Source organism: Chaetura pelagica, unplaced genomic scaffold (genome assembly GCF_000747805.2).
Source record: "Chaetura pelagica isolate M959 unplaced genomic scaffold, ChaPel_1.0 scaffold90, whole genome shotgun sequence".
Lineage (NCBI taxonomy): Eukaryota > Metazoa > Chordata > Aves > Apodiformes > Apodidae > Chaetura > Chaetura pelagica.
The window spans coordinates 2933184-2953481 of record NW_009953496.1 but is presented as its reverse complement, the minus strand read 5'-3'; the positions used below and the strand labels follow the sequence as shown (position 1 = coordinate 2953481).

The 20298-nt window shown below is 38.6% G+C and overlaps 1 protein-coding gene across 1 annotated transcript in view; it reads right to left on the bottom strand.

Moving 5' to 3' along the window:
- The window catches only part of RNF217 (ring finger protein 217), a 21947-nt gene extending 3147 nt beyond the window's left edge, over positions 1 to 18800 (bottom strand). Inside the window, exons 1-3 of the mRNA XM_009999100.1 lie at positions 18561 to 18800; positions 11725 to 11889; positions 3793 to 3994 (exon numbers count right to left, since the gene is read on the bottom strand). Of these exons, the coding sequence (XP_009997402.1) occupies positions 3793 to 3994; positions 11725 to 11889; positions 18561 to 18800 (607 nt within the window). The remainder of the gene's footprint in view (positions 1 to 3792; positions 3995 to 11724; positions 11890 to 18560) is intronic.
- Positions 18801 to 20298: the final 1498 nt, after the last annotated feature.

Genomic DNA, 20298 nt, shown 5'->3' with positions numbered 1-20298 from the left:
GGAATGCGATAGCTATGAAGCTACTATCATTTGGCTTCTCTGGAATCCTACTGTACAACAACCACCCTGGAAAGATGCCAAGCAAACCAGCATCTTGGAGAGTTTATATTAGCTCAGGGTGATGAGACCATCAACTCTAAATACACTTCTGCTCACTTTAAAAGGCTATGGTGACATCCTTGTGTACAGTTGTGATTTAGGTCCAAATCAAACCACAGCCAAGTCTATTTTTGATCAACATTTAATAGGATATGTTTCTGCTTTTACATGATTGAGGCAGTGAGACTGTGCAGCACACCAGCTAGAGTACAAGACACTGAGAACAAATAGAAATTTGCTCATATTCTTTAACGTTGAAGTGCACAGAAGAAAGGCAGGGCTCCTTCTGAAACACCGAAGTCAAAACTGAACTTTGAATCCAAGTTATCTTTCATGTCTCACATACTTTCAACTCAATGGCAGAACCTCCCTCGCTGTGTTCAGTGCGCATCTGGATCAAATATGTCACTTGTCCCAGATGTTTGAAAATGCATCAGGGCAGGGATTTTACTGATGCCCCAGCAGCTTGATCTGGGATTTGAAATCTAGCAATTCTCTGAAGTTAAGTGTGTGTTTGAAAGATTACCTTTTAAAGGGAGGAAAAGTTAGTTTGTTACCTCCCTCCCTCCCTGCACTTTCCTCTCAAGTCACTTATATCACATTTCAGTAAATGGATTACTTCATTCAATAATGATGTAAACCTCTCCATAACCTGAGCCACTAATTTGGGCAGTCTGAGGAAAAATGAGATATTTTGGAAATATTTACAGTGATTAAATGAATTGGACCTTTTCATGCTCTGTTTTGAAAGCTTTTAAATTTCATAGGAGTTTTGTGGGTAGGAAACATTAGTTCCTAGAAGAATAAAATTGGCAAATATTATTCCTATTAGTCGAGTTGCTAGGCATCCTAATGGTAGACCTCTTGGGACTTCACTGCACTGTATTATAGAGATTGTAAAATAAATTATTCAAGTGTAGACAGAGAAGGAATGTAGTGTGATGGAAAACCTCAAGAAAATTCCACAAAAATCAGCAATTAAAAGCGTTTTAAAATATTACCAGACCCTTTAGCAACTTCAAAGTAAAGCTTATAAAAGGTCATGTTAAGGTATGAACTCTCTCTACTTAATAATTCTAATTCCATGATTATGATGATTGGTACCAAAATTATTAAACACTTGAATCACTGAACTGGTGACTAAGTACACAGAAACAGCATCTGCAGAAAGGGTTAACCTAGTGTTTCACTGAAGTATTTTCTTTCCAGACACAAAGAAAAGTTCCTAAGCTAATTCAGTTTAAGAACATGTTTAGTTACATACACAAACTAACCAAAGCTGAACTAAAGCACGAGTGAGAGTCTTTATCTTTCTGCCTGTGAATATGAAGTTATGAGTATTGTGCTGTTCCATGATCTTACAGGACAAAATGACCTTTCATCATCATGGGACAGGATCATCCTTTAGTTACCCGTGCATTCTTTCTAAAGGTTAAACTTTAAAACCAAAACAAAATATATTTTCTTCTCATATATCTACCACATTTAACTCCTCTCTCATTACCTCTGTAAATTAAATTAAGGAACAAGTTAACAGAAGGTGAATGAGACTTGCATGAGTTACCATCCAGTAAGAGTACAAGAAGCAGCAATCACTGCAAAGTAGTGGATATGTACCTTTTACACCAATAATTTTTAACTGCATTGTACAAAACAATTCTGATGCCATTTTTTTTCATGTGATTTCTATTGTCTTTACAAAGCCATTGGTTTATGAAGAAAAGTATGTTTAAATTTATGTTATAAATTATTTTCTATTATTTTTTATTACAGAACAGTTTGTCATTGTAGGCACAAACATTCACTTTTCAACAGAAGCCATGATAGTATGCCAGCCTGCCACAAAGTGTTCTTTCCTTTCTACACACCCCACCCAACCAGATTTGATACAAACAAGCCAAAGAATGTTCTTGGAATGTTCAGAGGAGGCTACAAAGGCACTACAATTGGTTAAACAAGTACTTCATCTCCCTGGCAAGAGAATAAAGAGACACAGAAGAAAACCTCTCTGTACTTCACCAGCGTCTCACTGACAGTCAAGATAATGTCTTCTTAATTTCCATTACTTAGCTAAGTAGCAGAATAGTTTTATTACATGTAATCCAACCTTTATTTCTTGCTACATGCTACTAAAATTTAGAGGCTATGCTTCTAATGACCTATTTCTCTATCATCCCCTCTTTCAAACATCTTCAGCTGACTCTCAAAACAGCCAAAATCCAGGCTTGTACAGTAACACCTACTGATGATAATGCTCCACTCTTGCCTGATAAAAGAGTGAACATTTTTACAGCTACAGTTCTAGCTCATCTGACACATCTTAGCCTAGGTGTGATCTCTAACTGGAATTCAAGATTTCTGGATTTTCAATTTGATCTTAAATGACGAAGACTTGGAAACTTCAGTTCAAAACAAAATAACAAAAAATATCAAAGATCATGACAAAAAAGAATCTGATGGAGGGTCTGTATGAGAAAGATACAAGGTAAGCAAACTACTCTTATTTACTCAATTTCATGATAAAATCACAAACACAACAGAAGGATGAAAGTACTTGCTCCACACAATGCAGAGTGAAATCCTATAGACCTATTAGATTTTATGGAAGCCAAAACCATAATTTAAGAACTGTCTAAACTGGTGAAAGTTACCAAAAGCTCTTCTGAAATCTTAAGTGCCTATGAGTTTGTGTGCCAGTTCTTGTTTTAATCCAAACTGGAAAATCACCTAGTTTTCTTACTAGAACACATTTGGCTCAGAAGTATTGCTTTCACTGAAGGTCTGCTGACTCCTGTTTCCAAACATTCAGTCTCTCACCTTTACCTTTACATGCAGCCTCTACAATTGATAAGCTCAAAGCACTTCCTCAGTCTAGGTGAATCCCAAGTCATCTCCAATTCCTATGACTAATTCAAAGTACAAGAGGTCCTATTTTCCTTAATAGGCTTCCAGTTCTCAAAACCTTATACAAACATTTCCTATAATGTTATAGATAGATTTACATGTTGTAAACTCACCGTCAGGACTTGAGTTAATGCATGTGTACAATGCCACACAGGCAGTAATTATCTATTTTATCCATTTTTCTTCTATTTCTATATATCAAGACAGATTGAAATGCAAGTTAAGAGTGCCTCTTTTAATGAAAAAAAGTCCAGCTTTTGGCATTATATATCTGCAAGAAAAATTAATGTCTATAATTGCACATTGGTTTAAGCTGGATTTTATCTGAACCAAAGCCAAAATTTAAAAGATAAATGTCCTTCTGTTTAAATGGACATGCTTGACTGTCTGGGTTTTTCAAAATAAGGTCAGGTTCAAACTCAATCAGTGCTTTATTTAAAGGAATCCTTGACACAAAGTTCATTCAAAAAAGGTTCCTGCCCTGATCCATTTCTCTTATATGCTTTTATGTAGCAGTATGTATATTGGCAGTATTTTTCCACTTTGCTGAACTAAAAAAGGTTAGGAAACAGAAGCTTTCAGAAGAGGAGACAATACTTACTAATTCACAGGCCATCAAAAAGTAACTCCAAATGCTAGATATGAAAATATATTTAGTAAAACCACCTTTTAATATACCTAAGCAACAAGCTGCCCATTCAATACTTTAAACCAGTAGCTTTTATTCAACTGCTGTTGATACCCCCCCTACATTGTGCAGCTCTCCACGTGGAACGTTTATCCACTTACCACAAACAGAGCCTCGCACTAATCTCCTTAAATGTGGTCTCTCGGGGAGGTAGCGGTATTTGCATCCAAAGATACTGAGGTTTGATGTGTGATCTCCGAAGAACCGGAGCTGGCGGTATCTCTCCCCACAACGGTAACAGAAATTAGTGTTACACTGTGAACAGGTCATGTGGTCACACCCTTCTGTTCTCTGGATGTGGATCTGTGTGAGCAGAAGCAAAAAACCAAAGATTATTTTCCCCCCCCTCCCTGAGAACAGGAAAGTGGGTGCTACCCTGTGCAATCCACGCACCAGAAGAAAAGACACCACAAGCAATGCCCTGCATAACTCAGGGGGGTTAATGCCTTTAATTAATTGCATTAATACATACTGTGGCTGTCCTAAGAGAGTTATGGTTTGCTCAGGCATGTTTTCAAGCATCAAATGAGAGTTAGTGGTTTCTAGATTTCTACTTAAGAAATCTTTCCTATGTAACTCTGCTTTTTTGTTTAAATACTCTTTGTATCAGATGACAATCTAAGCAAATCCTGCCCTTACTGAAAAATTGTTTTTATTATTTAGACAAATGATCACCAAACTTTACTAAAAAAAACCCCAACAGCACAATAAACATAGTAATGAACTCTGTTTGACCCCTCCACGGATGGGTTTCCCTCTTTTGCCACCTGTGGCTCCACTCCCATTACTATCATGAAAGGATATAGCATTTTGTGATACATGTCAGAAAGGCTCTGCTGTTATAGTGAATGATTTGAAAAGTATGTGGGGCTTTTTTTGATGCTTGTTTGTTTGGGTTTTTGTTTGTTTTGTGGGGGGTTTTTTGTGGTTTTTGTTGGGATTTTTGTTTGTTTAAAAAAAGATTCTACAAATTATATAAAATAATTACACCAAGTTTTCATAACGCCCACCGTGTGCCATCAAAAGCTGGGTGCCTAGGTTCTACATCCATCTTTCTGCTGTTCACCTGCATGAAATAACTCTATTCTTGTACCTCCATGTACTCACCTGCAAAACTGGTATGTTCACCTACTTTGTACAAATTTTGTAAGGCTTCAGTTTTAGTTTATAGTTCCTATACAGCCCTGTTTATAACAGGGTTGTAAACACACTTTTCCTAGCTCACAGAACTGCTGAAGACCTCCCCCTATACTCCCACCCACAGACCATGCTTCGCAATGAAACAGCAGATAAAGTTACCTAATAATTGAGGTTGGAAGTGACCCTTAGAGGTCATCTATTTTAACCCCTAGCTCCAAGCTGGGCTAACTTCAAAGTCAGATCAGATTGCTCCAGTCCTTGTCCTACTAGGCTTAAAAAATTTCCTAGTATGGTTATGTCACAGACTCTTAAGACAACCTGTCCCATGCTTCACCACTCTTCCTCCTTGGGAATATTTTTTCATTACATCCAACTGGATTTTTACTTGTTGAAACATAAAATCAACAAACATCTCCTGAAATTCTTATCCATAACTACATATACTTACTTTGCAGGGAGGTACAGGTTAAGACCTGTGGCCCTGCAAGAACCAGAGATCTTGGAAGCTTAGGGAACACTGAAGCTTCGCACCCCAAGACACTTGTGACTCCTAGGGTATCCAACATACTTGAGAGGGTCAACTGTGCTTGTGCTCTGATACCGATCATGGTTCATCTGGGATCTCAGAAATCTTGCTTACCCAAACTGGCACTGCCTACACCTAATGAAAAATACTTCTGGTAAAAGATTCCAGGGCAGATGATGCAGTTGAAAAATTAGCTCCAAGTACACCTGCCAACATCCTTGTGCAAACGACAGCACTTACAGAATTTCTATTTCTATACTTCCAAATGTTTCTTTTAAGCATAAGAGGGAAAAGTATTCACAAAAAAAGAGGGCTGGGTTATAAAATGTTATTCTTCATCAGGCAAGTAGGGCACTTGCATTGATCCCATAGAAGGGATGCAAACAAACTGACCAAGCAGCTATACCCCTCCACCCCAAGAAAGCCTGCTGTTCGGTTCATCTGCCACTCCTTCACCTGAATCACAGAAGCCTCGTTTTCCAGAAGCACCTGAAAAAATACAATTGCTGATGAGCTTCATAAACTACGTGTCTTTAAAACTTTAATGTTTAAGCATTTACTGCATGCTGAATGGAAAGGAAAAAATTCTTCCCAATATTATACCAACTTAAGCATAACTTCTTAAGTTATGCACTATTTTCTTCAAAAAGATTTTGTCAGTTTGACTTTTGATTACATTTTTCAGGTTTTATATGAAAATATTTTGAGCCCAGTCATAAAAACATAGATTATTTTGTTTAATTCCTAAGTCATTAACTTCAACTGAAATGACAGAATTTTAATTCTGAATGTGGGATTTGTACACAGGGCCTTAGTGTCTTTTTATAAATTAATTTTAAAATGGAATTCTAGTTAGTTGTTCAGGGACTGAAATTCAGACGAGCACATAGAATTTTTTAATTTAGAGGTACCTTTCCTCATCTGTTAATTCAGTAATGTATCTCCATCTTAAACATTTAAATAAGGGAATAAGATCTTACGAGAATAATGGAACTGTGTTGTTTTGTTGTTTTTTTTCTTTTTAAAATCAAGACTGTTGAACTCTATCTTCTCCAACTCACCAACACAATCTATTAGCTTACCATCAATCCTAATGGAAAATCTTCACAAGCCTGGAGCCTATAAAAACTGTAGATGTAAATACTAATACCAAAACTACTTCACCTTTAAAAAAATTAATTTTCTTTGGTAGGAAGAACTTCAAGGAATCTCTGACAATAGCTTTATACATTCTATCCCAAACACCTTTCAGAAATACCCACCTCTGGGACACTGTCTGCCATCCTTCTACACTTTCCTAGAAGCATCCTAACTCCAGTTAGCCAGGAATAACTCCAGTCACTCCTAAATCTACTTGGTTTTCCTCTAAATCCTCCAGACTGTCCTCTTAAAGCATGAAGTTGATATGTTATTTATTTTCTTATGGACACATATTTCAATGATATACACTTCAGCTTTGCTTCTTCAAAAAGCAAAATATTAAAAAGATTTCAGTGAATACTTATCTGCACATGTCTAACTGTCTTAAAAAGCCACAAATTTGGAAAAAAATTGTACTTGCCTGTATTTTTTGTTGCAAAAAACTCTCATTTTTAGTGAGGAGAGACTCCACTAAAAAAAAAAAAAAAAAAAAAAGAAACAAAAAAAACACCCAAACCTTAGATATGGGGTTTGGACTCCCATTATATGCACAAACTGACAGTGCCAGATGAACTTTGTATGAATTAGTCAGGCTGCTTCCAAGGCTAAGACATGACATCTCACCAGATCAACTTCAGCTCTGGTTTGCATGGACTTACCTCCCTCCCCTCAGGATAATCCACTGACAGAGATGAATTACAAATCTATAGGTTGAGAAAGCAATCACTGATGGGTCAGATATCACACAAGTGCTCCTGCTCCGTTGGCAATATGGCAGAATGCAGCAGGCAGCTGGGAGAATGTAGGGGGCTAGGAATGCAGGCTGCTATACTTAGCTGGGACTGTGTGGGGTTCAGAGGTGCCTTGTGACTGCAGGCTCCCCAGCAGAACGGTGTGGGTGGAGGAAGCAAGGAGAAAGCATGATGACTGCAAGGCCAGTTTCTACCTCCCAGCATTCAGTCAGTGTTACTGGCTCCATCCTGCACCCAGAGCCTGATCAAACTCGAAGACATACTCTCACCTTACAGGGAAAAGTACAGTCATTCAGAAACCCAACATAGTGGCTTGCAGAACAAGAGGGGTGAAAATTACACACCAACAGCAAAGCAGACACAGCTCAGAGTCTTAAGGAAACAACTGAAGTGGCACAGTGACTATTTCAGACCCTCACCTTACACCCTCTGCACCTTACATGCCCTCTCATAGAAATATTCCAGGGAAATCACTTCCAAGAGATCTGAGGATGACAGCGGCATTTTCTTCTCTACTCCTTTTGAAGAAAACCTGATGCCCAGCTTCATCCCTTCATAAACAAGCAAGGACTCTCCTCCTTCCAGAAGAGGAGAAATAATTTGCAGAGTACCTTCAAAAACTACGCTCTAGGTTATTTGATAACACTCATATTACTCACAACAGTGAATCCAGAGATAAGAAGTACATACTCCTCAATTTGCACTGACATGTTTAGTTAATTACTTATATTTCTGCACTGATCAAAGCTGTCTAATCTAAAGCTGCTGTTCCCTGTTTGCTCAGTGTTGGTTTTGAAACACCATAACATGGTAACACCAACATGAAATACTGCCTCGATTTCCTATACTGTAAAAACACTTGTGCAAAAAGGCATTTTGCTGCAAACATGTCATTGCAAGAAATTGTAAAAAATAAAATCCTAAACCTGTAGTCAGGAAAGACAAGTAAGGTCATAGATCTTATGAAAAAGTATCAAACAGTATGTAGTAAACTTGCACTCACTAACCAGCTCTCTCTAGAACAAGACCAGCACTTTTTGGACAAGTCTTGTTGGAAAAAAATGGTCTCTGCTGAGTTTCTCAGAACAGTGTATAATGAATTTGAAAAAGGCTCTATTGAGAAGAAAAAATATGTAAAAATTAAGATACAGGTAATAAAAGTAGCATTTTGCAATATTTTCATACTGAAATACAGTCCTAAAATGCATCTACAATTCTGAATTCTGACAGTATATAGCATTTTTATTTGCTTATGTAAAATAAATCTTGAGAGACTGGGTAAATATATGCTATTTCTACTAGGTGCACTAAAGCTGTGTACACCTATAGGAAAAAGGAATAAAGCTTATTTAAGAGCTCCCACTAGTATTCACATTACAAAGGATTATGTTTTTTCAAAGCACTTGCCAAAACCAATGAAAAACTTGTGAATACTTGCCTAAGGATCTGCCTATGTACACACACACCAGAGTGCTCTCATTTTCTCACCTGCATGCCCAGACAAGATAATAAGAATGCATTCTACTTTTCAGTGGGTACAGCTACCCACTGAAATGAAAGAGTCTGTGTGTAAATATGTCTGTCTGTGTGTATATATATATATATATATATAAAATTATCTCTAGAAGATACCTGTAAAGTTTGGTCACAGTTTACACTGTAATCAGTATCACACTTCAGAAGTTAACAATAACCTCATAAGTTATTTCAGTGAAGAAATTCTACCTTTACTGAAGGTAGAATTTAATTTCTATTAACTACAGTTTAAGGATAAAGATTAAAACTTTTACTCAAATCTGTTTGTCAGTTTTGGCTGCTGCAAATTTTTAACCAAAATGTGAAAAAAGTTTTTAAAATAGAATCTATACATATATCAAAATAAATTATGTTGTCACCTGAAACACTGCCTATGTGGTTCTAGGATAAAGCATGTTACCAACTCTGTTTTCTCTCTCACTGTTTATTTTATTTGGAAATATGACAGTCATCTGATTTGATGTTATTTTATATAGGGGGTTTGGGAGGATAGCTGGAGAGAGGAGCAGAGAAAGCATTAGTTCCAATCCTCCTATCCCCAGATTGTTTACTGTTGGTATTTTTATCTCCATGTGCCCAGACATACCATTGCTGTGATGAAGAACACTGCAAAATACGTGTTTTTTCAGAACTACTCAATAACAGATTAAGAAAAAAGAATAGTACAAATAGCTGCTGGTTAAGTGGTTCTTTTGATTACTTGCTGGTTATAAATTTGATTTAAAAACAAGCAATGTGTTGGTATAAACATTTTGGAGGTTGTAGGCAAGAAAAATGTTTTTCACCTCTGCAGAAAAATATCAGGAGTGAGGGAGTGACACAGTCTATGAAAAGGTTGAACTCCCTTCTTCAATACTCACTTGTGTCAACACACACCAGAAAAGACTTGTTAACCGATTCTGTTTCTGTGCTACTTTCAAAACTTCCCATACTGCCTCCGACCAGGGAGATCTTATTTTATTTTCATTATAAAAAGAAACCTAAAGTATTTTTGGGATTAATATCCAAACTCACGCAACTTCAGGTCTCAAAATTAGTGACTTTAACTGTGTAAGTTTTAAGAATTCAGCCTTTTCTTTCAAAGGTGAAAACAGTTGCACATGTGGCGTTTTAAATTTCAAACTTATTAAGGATAACATGTTAGGGTTAGCAGTTTTAGTTCCTTTCTCTTTCCAGCTAGCAGCCTTCTTCCCCATGCTATTCCACATTCAAGCTTTTTCGCTTGGTGCATTTTCTTCTCTTTTTTTTGGCAACTTATTTCAATAGTTACATCATTCACATTGTCATAAAACCTGAGCCCAGACACAAGTCAAAGAATTAAAATCAGAACAGGTACTTCTTCTGCTCCAAAAGAAATAAAATTTCTAAACAGATTTTACTTCAAGACTTCCCGGAAAGTAAAGATCTTTAGAACTGGTGCAAACCTATCAACTCTTAACAAATGGCAAGCTGTTAGAATGCTGTTCAATGTCACATGTACACAGGAGGAAGGGGAAACTCCTCCAATTTCAAGCTATGGCATCACAGACATTTTTTCCCCAAGACCAATCTAAGATAGTCAATGGATAAACATTTTCTTACTTGCACTGGGTAATCATAGAATCACAGAGTGCCAGGTTGGAAGGGACGTCAAGGATCATCTACTACAGTTTATATGAGATGCCTCAGCATCCTGTCAAGTTGAGACTTAAACTGTCCAATGTGGGGGAATCTACCACTTCCCCTAGGAGACTATTCCAATGTTTGACAGTCCTAGTGGTGAAACTTTTTTCTCTCATGTCTAATCAAAATCTTCCCAGAAGCAACTTGGGTTCCTTGTCCCTTGTCTTTACCATGTGACACCTTGTAAACAGGGAGTCTCCATCTTCTCAATAGCTGCCCTATAAGTACTGGAACATTGTAATAAGGTCTCCCCTAAGTCTTCTTTTCTCAATGCTGAACAAGCCCACTATGCTCAGCCTCTCCTCATAGGACAGGTTCTCCAGTTCCTCTGACCATCCCTGTGGCCCTTCTCTGGACCTTCTCCAGCCTGTCCGCACCCTTTTTGTAGAGTGGATAAGGCTCAAAGTATGATAAAAGTATACTTCAGACTTTTAGAAGCAAATCTTTCCATTCAATATTTATATCCTGCTAAATGTTCCAGTTTTCTTACTTTATCTTGTCTATGAAGTGAACAGGTTCAGGTTAGGTACTCCCTTTCAAAAAAGGACAGTGTCCCACCACCATGGTGCTCTCATGGTTTTGACTTACTACTCTGACAGCAGCTGGAGACAAGTGCTGTGAAAAAAACAGTGAACAAATATAATGACCACCTTCATTAAGGACAGCTGGGGCAGGGGTGTGCCAGGGCTGTTGCATCCTATTTGATTAGGGGAAAATACTTCCTGTCCTTGAACAGACTAATTATGGTTTTAGGGCAGAGGACTGCATTTTGTTCTGTTGAAAATTAACTCACTTATGAGAAAGGCTTGTGAAGAACTGACATTTAATCCTAAAAATACTCTGGTTTTGCCAAATCTTTCAAGTCTCCCTTAGTTAACTTCTTGATAGACTTCTTTCTGCCTTAGTCAGAAGAAACTCAATTCACCCAAGCACTTTGGAAAACTTGATGAAGGGCACCGTATTTCTCTAAAGCTTTACATTTCTTTAAAACTTTGAAGATTTATTTTTTTTAAAAAATTGTCCTGTAATACAAAATCATTATAAACATACATTAAAAATTCCTCTTAGGAGTTCCCTAATTTTTATTTTATGTGCAGAAAGTCTGCAGATTCAGTACAGGAACCTGACTTGTTTTTCTCAATGCATTATTGGCAAGAATCTGCACAGCAAGCATTAATTCCATTTCCAACACCAAGCTGAAGCTACAAATGTTTACTTTAAATACATATTTAAATGGTTTGATGCCACTACCTGCAAGCCAAGGGAGAGCAGCTCACCTTGCATTTTGGACACTTCTGGGCATTCCTTTGCCCGTGTTCGATTTCGTTGGCCCAATGACGCAACAGCTTGTCTCCCTTCTTGTATTCTTTGCAGTTAACACCTTCATGCCAGGGAGAGTGGCACTTGAAACACCAGACAAATTGGCAAGAGGGACACTGGATCTGTATAAATAAGAAAATACCACATGTTTGCAAGCAGGGTGCCAACCTAACTAGAAAGTTCATTTAAAAACCACTGCTTTTAATTTAAGAGAGTAAATGCCCAGCAAAGATCTAACATCTTTTGAAATGTCTGTTTTAAACATACAAGTAATGGAAGCTAACTTGTTCTTTTTCTTTTGTAAAAAAGAGAAAATACAGAACTTACTGCTAAAGACCAAATCAAATGAAGCTTGGTTAAACCAGAGGAACTGCTTCCCAAATTCACCACGTGGTGCAAATGCCAAAAAGCAAAATCTAGAAAGCTCCAATGCCTGCCTGAGATCAGCTAAAATCAGCAGCCAGTTTTCAGCGTGGTAGATCTCAGTCCTATAGTTACAAACTTTGCTGTCTGGCTATCACCAGGGAGTACCTGGTCTTCTGAAGAGGCTCAACAGAGCCCAGAATGGGTTATGAAGCATGTATGAGAAATGGTCTAATTAGAAGATGCCAAAAGAGTTTCATTCAAGAGCCACAACTACCACCTGGAACTCAGGCACCTCCTTTTGCTCTTGCTTGCATACCAGTGAGCTGAGGCTGTGCCAAACAGCCTGCTTGCCACCGACTACACCTAACAGCAAAAAAACCTCAAGCCAAGCTCCTCAAATTGAGGAACAATCTGTTCTTCCCATTTCTTAAGTTTTAAATCATTGCATCAAACAGGTACCCTTGTCATTATGTCTTCCTCCAGAGCCTGGCTAGTTTTCCTGTGTATGTAAAGTAACAAATAGGCACAGTGCAGGTGCTTATCTGATGAAAGACGGGCCTGCTACCCGGATCATCACTAAGAGAGGCAAGAACTAGAAGCCACATTTAGACACAGGCAAATCTAGGCTCCTACAACATCTTCACTTATGCAGTGCTTGGCAGTAAAACATCTCAGCGTAAAAGATGGGAAGGCAAAACCTTCAAGCTACTGCCAAGTTCTGTTGACCAGCTCCAGTTGCAACCCATGCCTGGCACTGCCCTGGCTCTGCACCAGGTGAGGAATGGGGCTGGGGAATTCAACCAGCCAAAAAAAGGCTCTTTGGTTTTATCAGTGTCCAGACCTGTTTCACCACTGTACCTTGCATGTGTCTGTGCTGGCCATGCATGGTGTTGGGGTGCTGTTCAGGAACTACATCCTAGAGTGTAGTTGCATGTGAAGCCCCCAAAACATAGTTCTCAAGTCCTCACTCCCACCAGCTGCTGTGCTCACTGCTCAGAGAGGCTGACTGGTGGAGTGGTGCCCTGGCTCCAGTTAAGAGTCCAAAGCAGGCCTTCTGATCTCCCGTAAGTATTTTGCTGGGGGGCAGCCAAAATTACTATTTACATGTGCAATTCCTACATCTGTCACTACCAGCAGGCTAATACAAAGCTGATCTGATCCCTGATGCATGACCAGGAAATTAAGCCTTCTGCTAACCTTAATGCTATTCCCCACATTCTATACACAGAGACAGCATTTAGGATTCTGCCTTCAATGTTTCACATTAAAAACCTAATCGACACAATGGCTCAAGATGAGCATTTCTACGACACCAGCTGACCCATTTTTCAGTAGTCTTTACTTGTAGAGAACAAATGGGTTTTACACCACAGCAGTGGGTTAACAGTCAGCTTCATTTGTGTAAAGCTATGTAACTCTCTGTCTCTACAGCACTGTTTAACAAGTATTTTACCTTTCACAGTGGACTACATGATGTCTTGCTTAATACATCACCTCAGCTTACCTCTTTATATCAATCCACATCTACAGATCAGCAAGTGTAAGAATGGGAGTTAATGGTCAAGAGAATTAATACTTTTTCACTACCCATAAGCCAGTATTCTGCCCTTTGGGATGCTTTCCCTGGGCATAAGGTGAAAGTACAAAGAAGGGAAGCAGTATCAAGAAGTTGGCAGATTTTCTTCTTATTACAACACATTAACAGTTCAGTCAGTTACCATCTATTAGTCATTATCCTTGTAAAAAAAATACTGTACATGCATTTAAGTGTTAGACCTTCCTTCCTTCATATCAAGCAGACTTGAAGACAATGCAATACTGTATCCTGTGCAATCATGACTTATTGTTTTCTACAGCTACAAAGTAACATTTTTCTAAAGGCATACAGTGAGATACCTCACAGAGAAGAAAATTGCATTTATCATATGCTTCCAGTTGATAAAGTTAAGGAAGACACAGGTAAGCAGCAAAATAATCAGGGATGATACTAGGCCGATTTAATTCCCTTGCTGCATGCTGCAATGTGTGGATTACAAACATTATTACTTTTTGCTTAAAAACATGGTAATGCCTAAGGCTGAGAGAAAAGTATAAAACAAACGCAATACAAAATACAATTGGTGCCCTTTCTCTGATCTATTGTTAGGCTGGCTCAGATACTAAACCAAATGAAACACACTATCCTGCATCTCTCCTTCACAGATGAATTCTCCTAATAAAAACAACTTAAAAGGAAAAATTCCCACTCTGAAGAATGTAAAGAAGAGCATATTTATCGCTACTAAACAAATTAACAAAAGAGCACTGATCTGTTTCCACTATCTCTTGGAAACCAATATGCACAAGATAGATTAGATTACTAGTGAGTATCCTGTCCAGTATCTTCGTAACTTTTAAAATCTTCTCTGTGATGGACCTTCATACCCAGGGCACAGAAATGCCGTCTATATATAATTTAAAGCAGTAAAATGTGTGTATTGTGGTCCAGAAAAGCAGACAAGCTGTATCTGAAAAAGCCACAAACGTTAATCTAGTAGATTTTTAAAGTATGCTTTTCTTCACACAAACATTTTTTCCATTTATTTTGTGACTTTCATTTATTTCAGTCAATCAGAATGGAGAAGATGGATATATACACAAACTTCCATGCCATCTAGAGGTCAGTCTCCCTTGAAATAGAAAAGATTACACAGCCTCTCATACTAACCCTTTGGTTCTCATCTTTCTGAAACACTGACCTTGGAGGCTAACATTTTCCATTTTCCTAGATAGCCTCTGTACTGCAAACTACTCTAATTTTCCTCACCTCCCAGGAAGAGACCCTTCAAAATTGGTAGGCAACAGCAACAAAAAACGCTGCCCAATGTCAGATGATGGTAGCAAAACTGACTGCACATTAAAAATATTGAGAGCCTGAAGCTGCAAGAAGCTTAGCTGGATTTTCTGCTGCTTACTGGAATGCCAGCTATATAATAGGATGGCCGAATTAATTGTGCAACTAACTGATTACATGAATTACAATATCTGGCTACAGCTACACAATCACTTTATTCCAAAGTAAACATGGGCTCCTGCCAAAACAGCTGCCTCCTCCTGTCATCAACCCATCTACTCTCTTGTACCAGCTGAAAAAAAGCAACAACAAAAAAACAAATCCTGTACCCCACTGGAGCTGATCTTTGATCCAGCTCCCAGTGAGACAGCAAAACATCAACATAAGCAAAAGCACATTGGCAGGAATGAAAAGCTGAGAGCAAAGAGGGAGAGCATGTTTGCAGCATTTCAGGCTCAAGACAGATTAGGTGATGTGCAGAAGATATCTGCTACTCAAGGTTAAAATCTGATCCTAAAACAGGGGAAGTGATTGGTACAAACTACAAAAATACGCTCTATCATACTCTATCATAGCGTCTTTGCAAGTACAGATTCCTACTAGTTCTAGAGTACTGAGTTTCAGAAGCTCTTGAGTAGTTAAAATACACTATCATTATAAAACAACTGCATTGAAAAAACATTTATGTTTCCAAATCCAAGCAGTCAAGACCTTATTTTACACAATTTATATCTCTTGACAGAAGTGGACAAGAAAACCACATTATGAACCTCACAGGTCAACAAGGCAAAAATACAGTCCAAGAACCAAGATTGCTTCTTAATGACAGGTGGCAAGACAAAAAAGACAAAGAATTAACATTAAAACAACAGGTTCAGGGGGCAAAAAAAACAACCAACCAAAAAAACCTACCCTCACAGAACAAGCCAACATACTTTTGCAAAACCTGTTATCAGTTCCATGCACAGGAACTGAACTATCATTTTTTAATTTCTGTCCATTTCCTTTGCACTTTAACATACCAGCTTTGACCAAAGGTTTATTAGGATATTGGCTACAACCAAGTCATTTGCTCCCAATTTAGGTCATAAGAGGGGAGCAAAGTATTTCCTTACTTAAAGCTGGATCCGTTTGTGATACAAATATTTGATACCGAAAATTAAACAGTCCCACTGCTGTACTGTGCTGTCCCAAGTGTCACTAATGGGAGAAGAAAGGTTTAGAGAACAAGTTTCTCTTTCTTACTGTCTCAGCATACATGTACCAGCTAACTTCTTAGGCTTAGCACAAGATTTTAATCTCAAAACCAAAAAACAGGAGCAAACTGAACTGCTGGTTTAGATCAGTTTAGCTGACATAAAACAGATAAAGTAAGGAAAATTAATCTAATTATCTTGTTACCTCTTCAAATTTAGTTATAAAGCTTATTTATAATTTTAAATAGTGTATCAAATTTCAGGAATTCCATTAACATTTCAAAAGTATCTGTTCAAACATATTATTTGATTTTTGCAGTGTTTTCCTGTTGCAGTGTATAGGAGAACCAAGGTACTGGCACTAAGCCCTCATAAGCAGTGATCCTACTAGTAGTATTGTGCATAGACTTTGCTCGTGCATGACTCAGTTCTTCTGAAGGCAGCACTTCCAGTACTGGTACAAAATTCCTCTGATGCAACTGCTGTTTATATTGCTTGCATGGGAACATGTGAGTCTCCACTCAGGTATCTACTACTCTATATGAAGGAGAAAATGAGTCTGTACCTCCAAAGGACCTATAAGTCAAGGCACAGACAAGCTGCCATACAAACATTCGTATGAGAATCTAACAAACCTGAGATAATAATGGTACACATGTAGCTGTGGATGTAATTACTCACATATACAGTATCTTATGTGTAGTCTTCTTTTTAAATCTTACCCTTGAAGCAAAACTCTTCACCGTCTTAAGCCTAAAATAAGTCACTAGACCTGTCCTTATGACAGAAAAAAACACAGGTACATGGAGAAGCTTGAAGCTCTGGACTATGCCAGTCCATGCTATTTGCTAGCATTTCCTTAATGATCTGACATGCATCAACTAGACATTCTTCCAGGCAACACCTAGTCACTGTTCAAAGGACATTTTGCCAGTCTGTTCCTAGGAAGAAATCTGAGCTCTGCACATCAGTGCTACATATAGCTCAACACCACTGGACCAGGGAATTGCTTCTGGCTTGCAACATTTACACCACACAGCACTTCCATGGTTATGATTTGGAGGGATTTGGTGTGAACATTTTAACCATAGCATTTTAACTCATAAAGGGGCACTGGTGGGCAGAACAACCCATTTACTGCCTCAAGGAACATTCTCAAGAGTTGCCATCCTATGATACAACAGCTGCACCATCTGTGACCCACATCAGCAGGCAATAATGGCCTCTAGTACCTTAAGAGAGATTGCTGCAGAACCACTGCATCATCTAATTTATCCTGGACTGCACATCCTGTCTACACCTGAGGGAATGCTAAATGAATGGGTGAAGGTAAAGGACAAGGGCTGTGGGCAGAAAGAATTTTACCTGTAGTTTTGAATTTCTCTAGCTCTGTGCAAGATGACAAATCAGAAAACGTTGAGTCTAACAGACATTGTGGCATGTAAATCATGCAGTGGACAGATATACATGAAAAGCTCATAACTGAAGAGCTAGCTTTACCAAGGTTTCAACTCAACTGGATACTGAACCTTCTATCTTTTTATCTCTATACCAGGCTGGGTCTTATGCTGTGTAATTAGGGCTATCTAAACAGTCATCTAAACTCCCACTGAGGAAAACTGGTTTGTCCAGGAAAGGCCAGCTCAGTCATGAAATTAACCACAACAAATCTAATAACCGGATAGAAAAATAACATAGAGCATGATGCTGCAGACTGAACCATTATGTTCTGGAACTGTGATGGACTTTCAGCAGCAATAAGCTTCCTTAATCTGTCAGCTCTTGCTTTTAATCTTTGATTGAAATCACAGTATAAGCAAGTCTTCTACTAAAAGGAAAAATAAAAACCCAACACTTTTACAGCATTCCCATTTCTCAAGTTTCCTCTATTGTGACTGATAAGACAACAGTAACGTTTAATCTTTGGTAAGGGACTGAAGAAATCAAAACCAAGAAGCAGAGCAGACAAAGGGCTGTTCTAAGGAAGGAGTAAGCCAACAGCTAAACACTGTAAATGCCCAGAATTCTTTGCTGAGAGCTTCAGAGAAAACTTACCTTTGCTGGAGTTGTGTGTCTAAAATTATAATTTATAATGACAACTTCCCTTCCCCAGTCTCTTCTGATTGTGACCGTACTATTTGCATGTCAGAAAGAAAGCACTCTTTAAATTGTGACAGGACAAAATTACACTGCCTGCCAAAGAAATAAGGACTGAAGTTCAATTGTTTGAACTATTAGAAATCAATTAGGTAGCTGATAAAAGACGTACTACAGGTTCATATTCCTAATCACAGCTTGCACACAGCCCCAGTGATGACAGAAAGCTCATTTGATGCCTACCAAATGCTGTCCTATTTGTGGTGCTGTCTAAACCCAGGGCCCTGGCAAGTATGCTCACTTTGTATTTGTTCTCCAATTTGGCAGGGGTTGGAATGTGGCCTCTCCTCCGGAAGGTTGTAAAGTGCTTGCACTGAGGGCATGGCTTGGTGCTGGAGTCAATGCGGCTGAGTTCCAGGAAATATTTATACTTGATGATGTCGTCATGGGGCAGATTATAGAGGACAGTTGTTTCATCCAGGTGTTCACTGCACTCTGTGATCGGACATTTTATATCCACTTGTCCCAGCTGCACCTGCATATGAAAAAACCCAGAAGAGCTGTATGACCTTTTGCTTGGAAAAGGTAAGTAAGCATTTACAAATTTTGTGAGGAAATTTAATTTCAAGTACTGTTAACAATTCACAGACTATCAAGTTCATCACCTTAAAATTATTTTGACTTAGTCCAAGCACACTGCAATTTTTCCGAAGAGTATTCTCAATTTCAAAACAGAAAGCCTAATTAGCTGTATGACAACTGCAATTATAAAATGTACAGTCTCAGTGTATGTACAATGTCTTTGTACTCCATGAAACCAAAACATGAGTCCTAACTAGCAGTTCCCATACAGCATTCCATGCTTTGTGTGTAAGGCTCAGCAGTCCAGTATCACAGCTCATACTGGCTGTGAGAAAGCAGGCAGTGGAAACATTTGTATACTGTTTCACTGCAAAATGTGCTGGGGATCACCGCACAAGAGAAATTGAAGTCAATTTAGGGTCATAGAATCTAGCAGCTCTGACTCAGAGCTAGCCTCGAGCTGGTTCCTGCTCAGCAAGCCCAGTGCCTCTGCAGTCTGCTTTCAAGAAGGTCCTCACATGCCACACTGCATACGCAGAAAGCACTACCTGAGCTTGGACTGACCAAGCTAATACATTTTCCCAGAACTTGAGGTTCAGAAACAACCCCCAAAAATAAAAGATCCTTTTAAAAAAGCAAAACAACTAAAAAGACAACCAAAACAAAAACATGCACAAAAGCAAGCTCAAATTTAATAGGGCTCAAACTGTTGTTGATCTAATGAGCCCTGAAGGTCCCAAGCTGATCCATATGGTCAGATATTCATGTTTCCAGAGCTCCTGGATCTGACAACGGTGCTGGACCCAAGTCTGCACCCTTCACACCTGGCAGGCTTTCACAGCTCGGACTCCGTGCCAAAAAAGCAGATCCTACTTGGCCTGGGAGCAGCAGAGTTGCATTGCCTTGGCACTGAGGCTAAGTTAATAAACCCTGTTGAATCCTGAGAGTCTGCACAGACCCAGCTTGAGCATGTTTGTGTCTGCCTCAAGTAATCTTGAATGAGTGTTGACTGCACAAGTGGAACTGACCACCAGCCCAATTCCTTCCTTAGTATCTCCCTGCAGAGGAAAATGGGGTGTAATAGTGTAACCAGCACCACTTCTTCGGAATTACTGCTTCAAGGCTGGCAAGTTTCATTTCCCTAGACTGTTTTTTTCTTTAAAATGCTCAATCTTGCTCAATCTGCCAAACAATACACTAAATACAACTGGAACACCTCAGATTTGGATACAGACCTTGCTGCTGTCCAGTGGTACCAGAAGACATATCAGAAACCCCATTAATGCAGTATTTAAACTAAGAAGGAAGGGAAAAAAATGAACCAACGCAACCCTGTCAGTGCTGCCTCACTGATGGAGCCATATGGACTCTAACTGAATGACAAATAATTTAGTCAGGCATCAGAGGATTAGTAGAGTCATAACAAAATGGTATCAAAATGAAGGCTCATACTGATT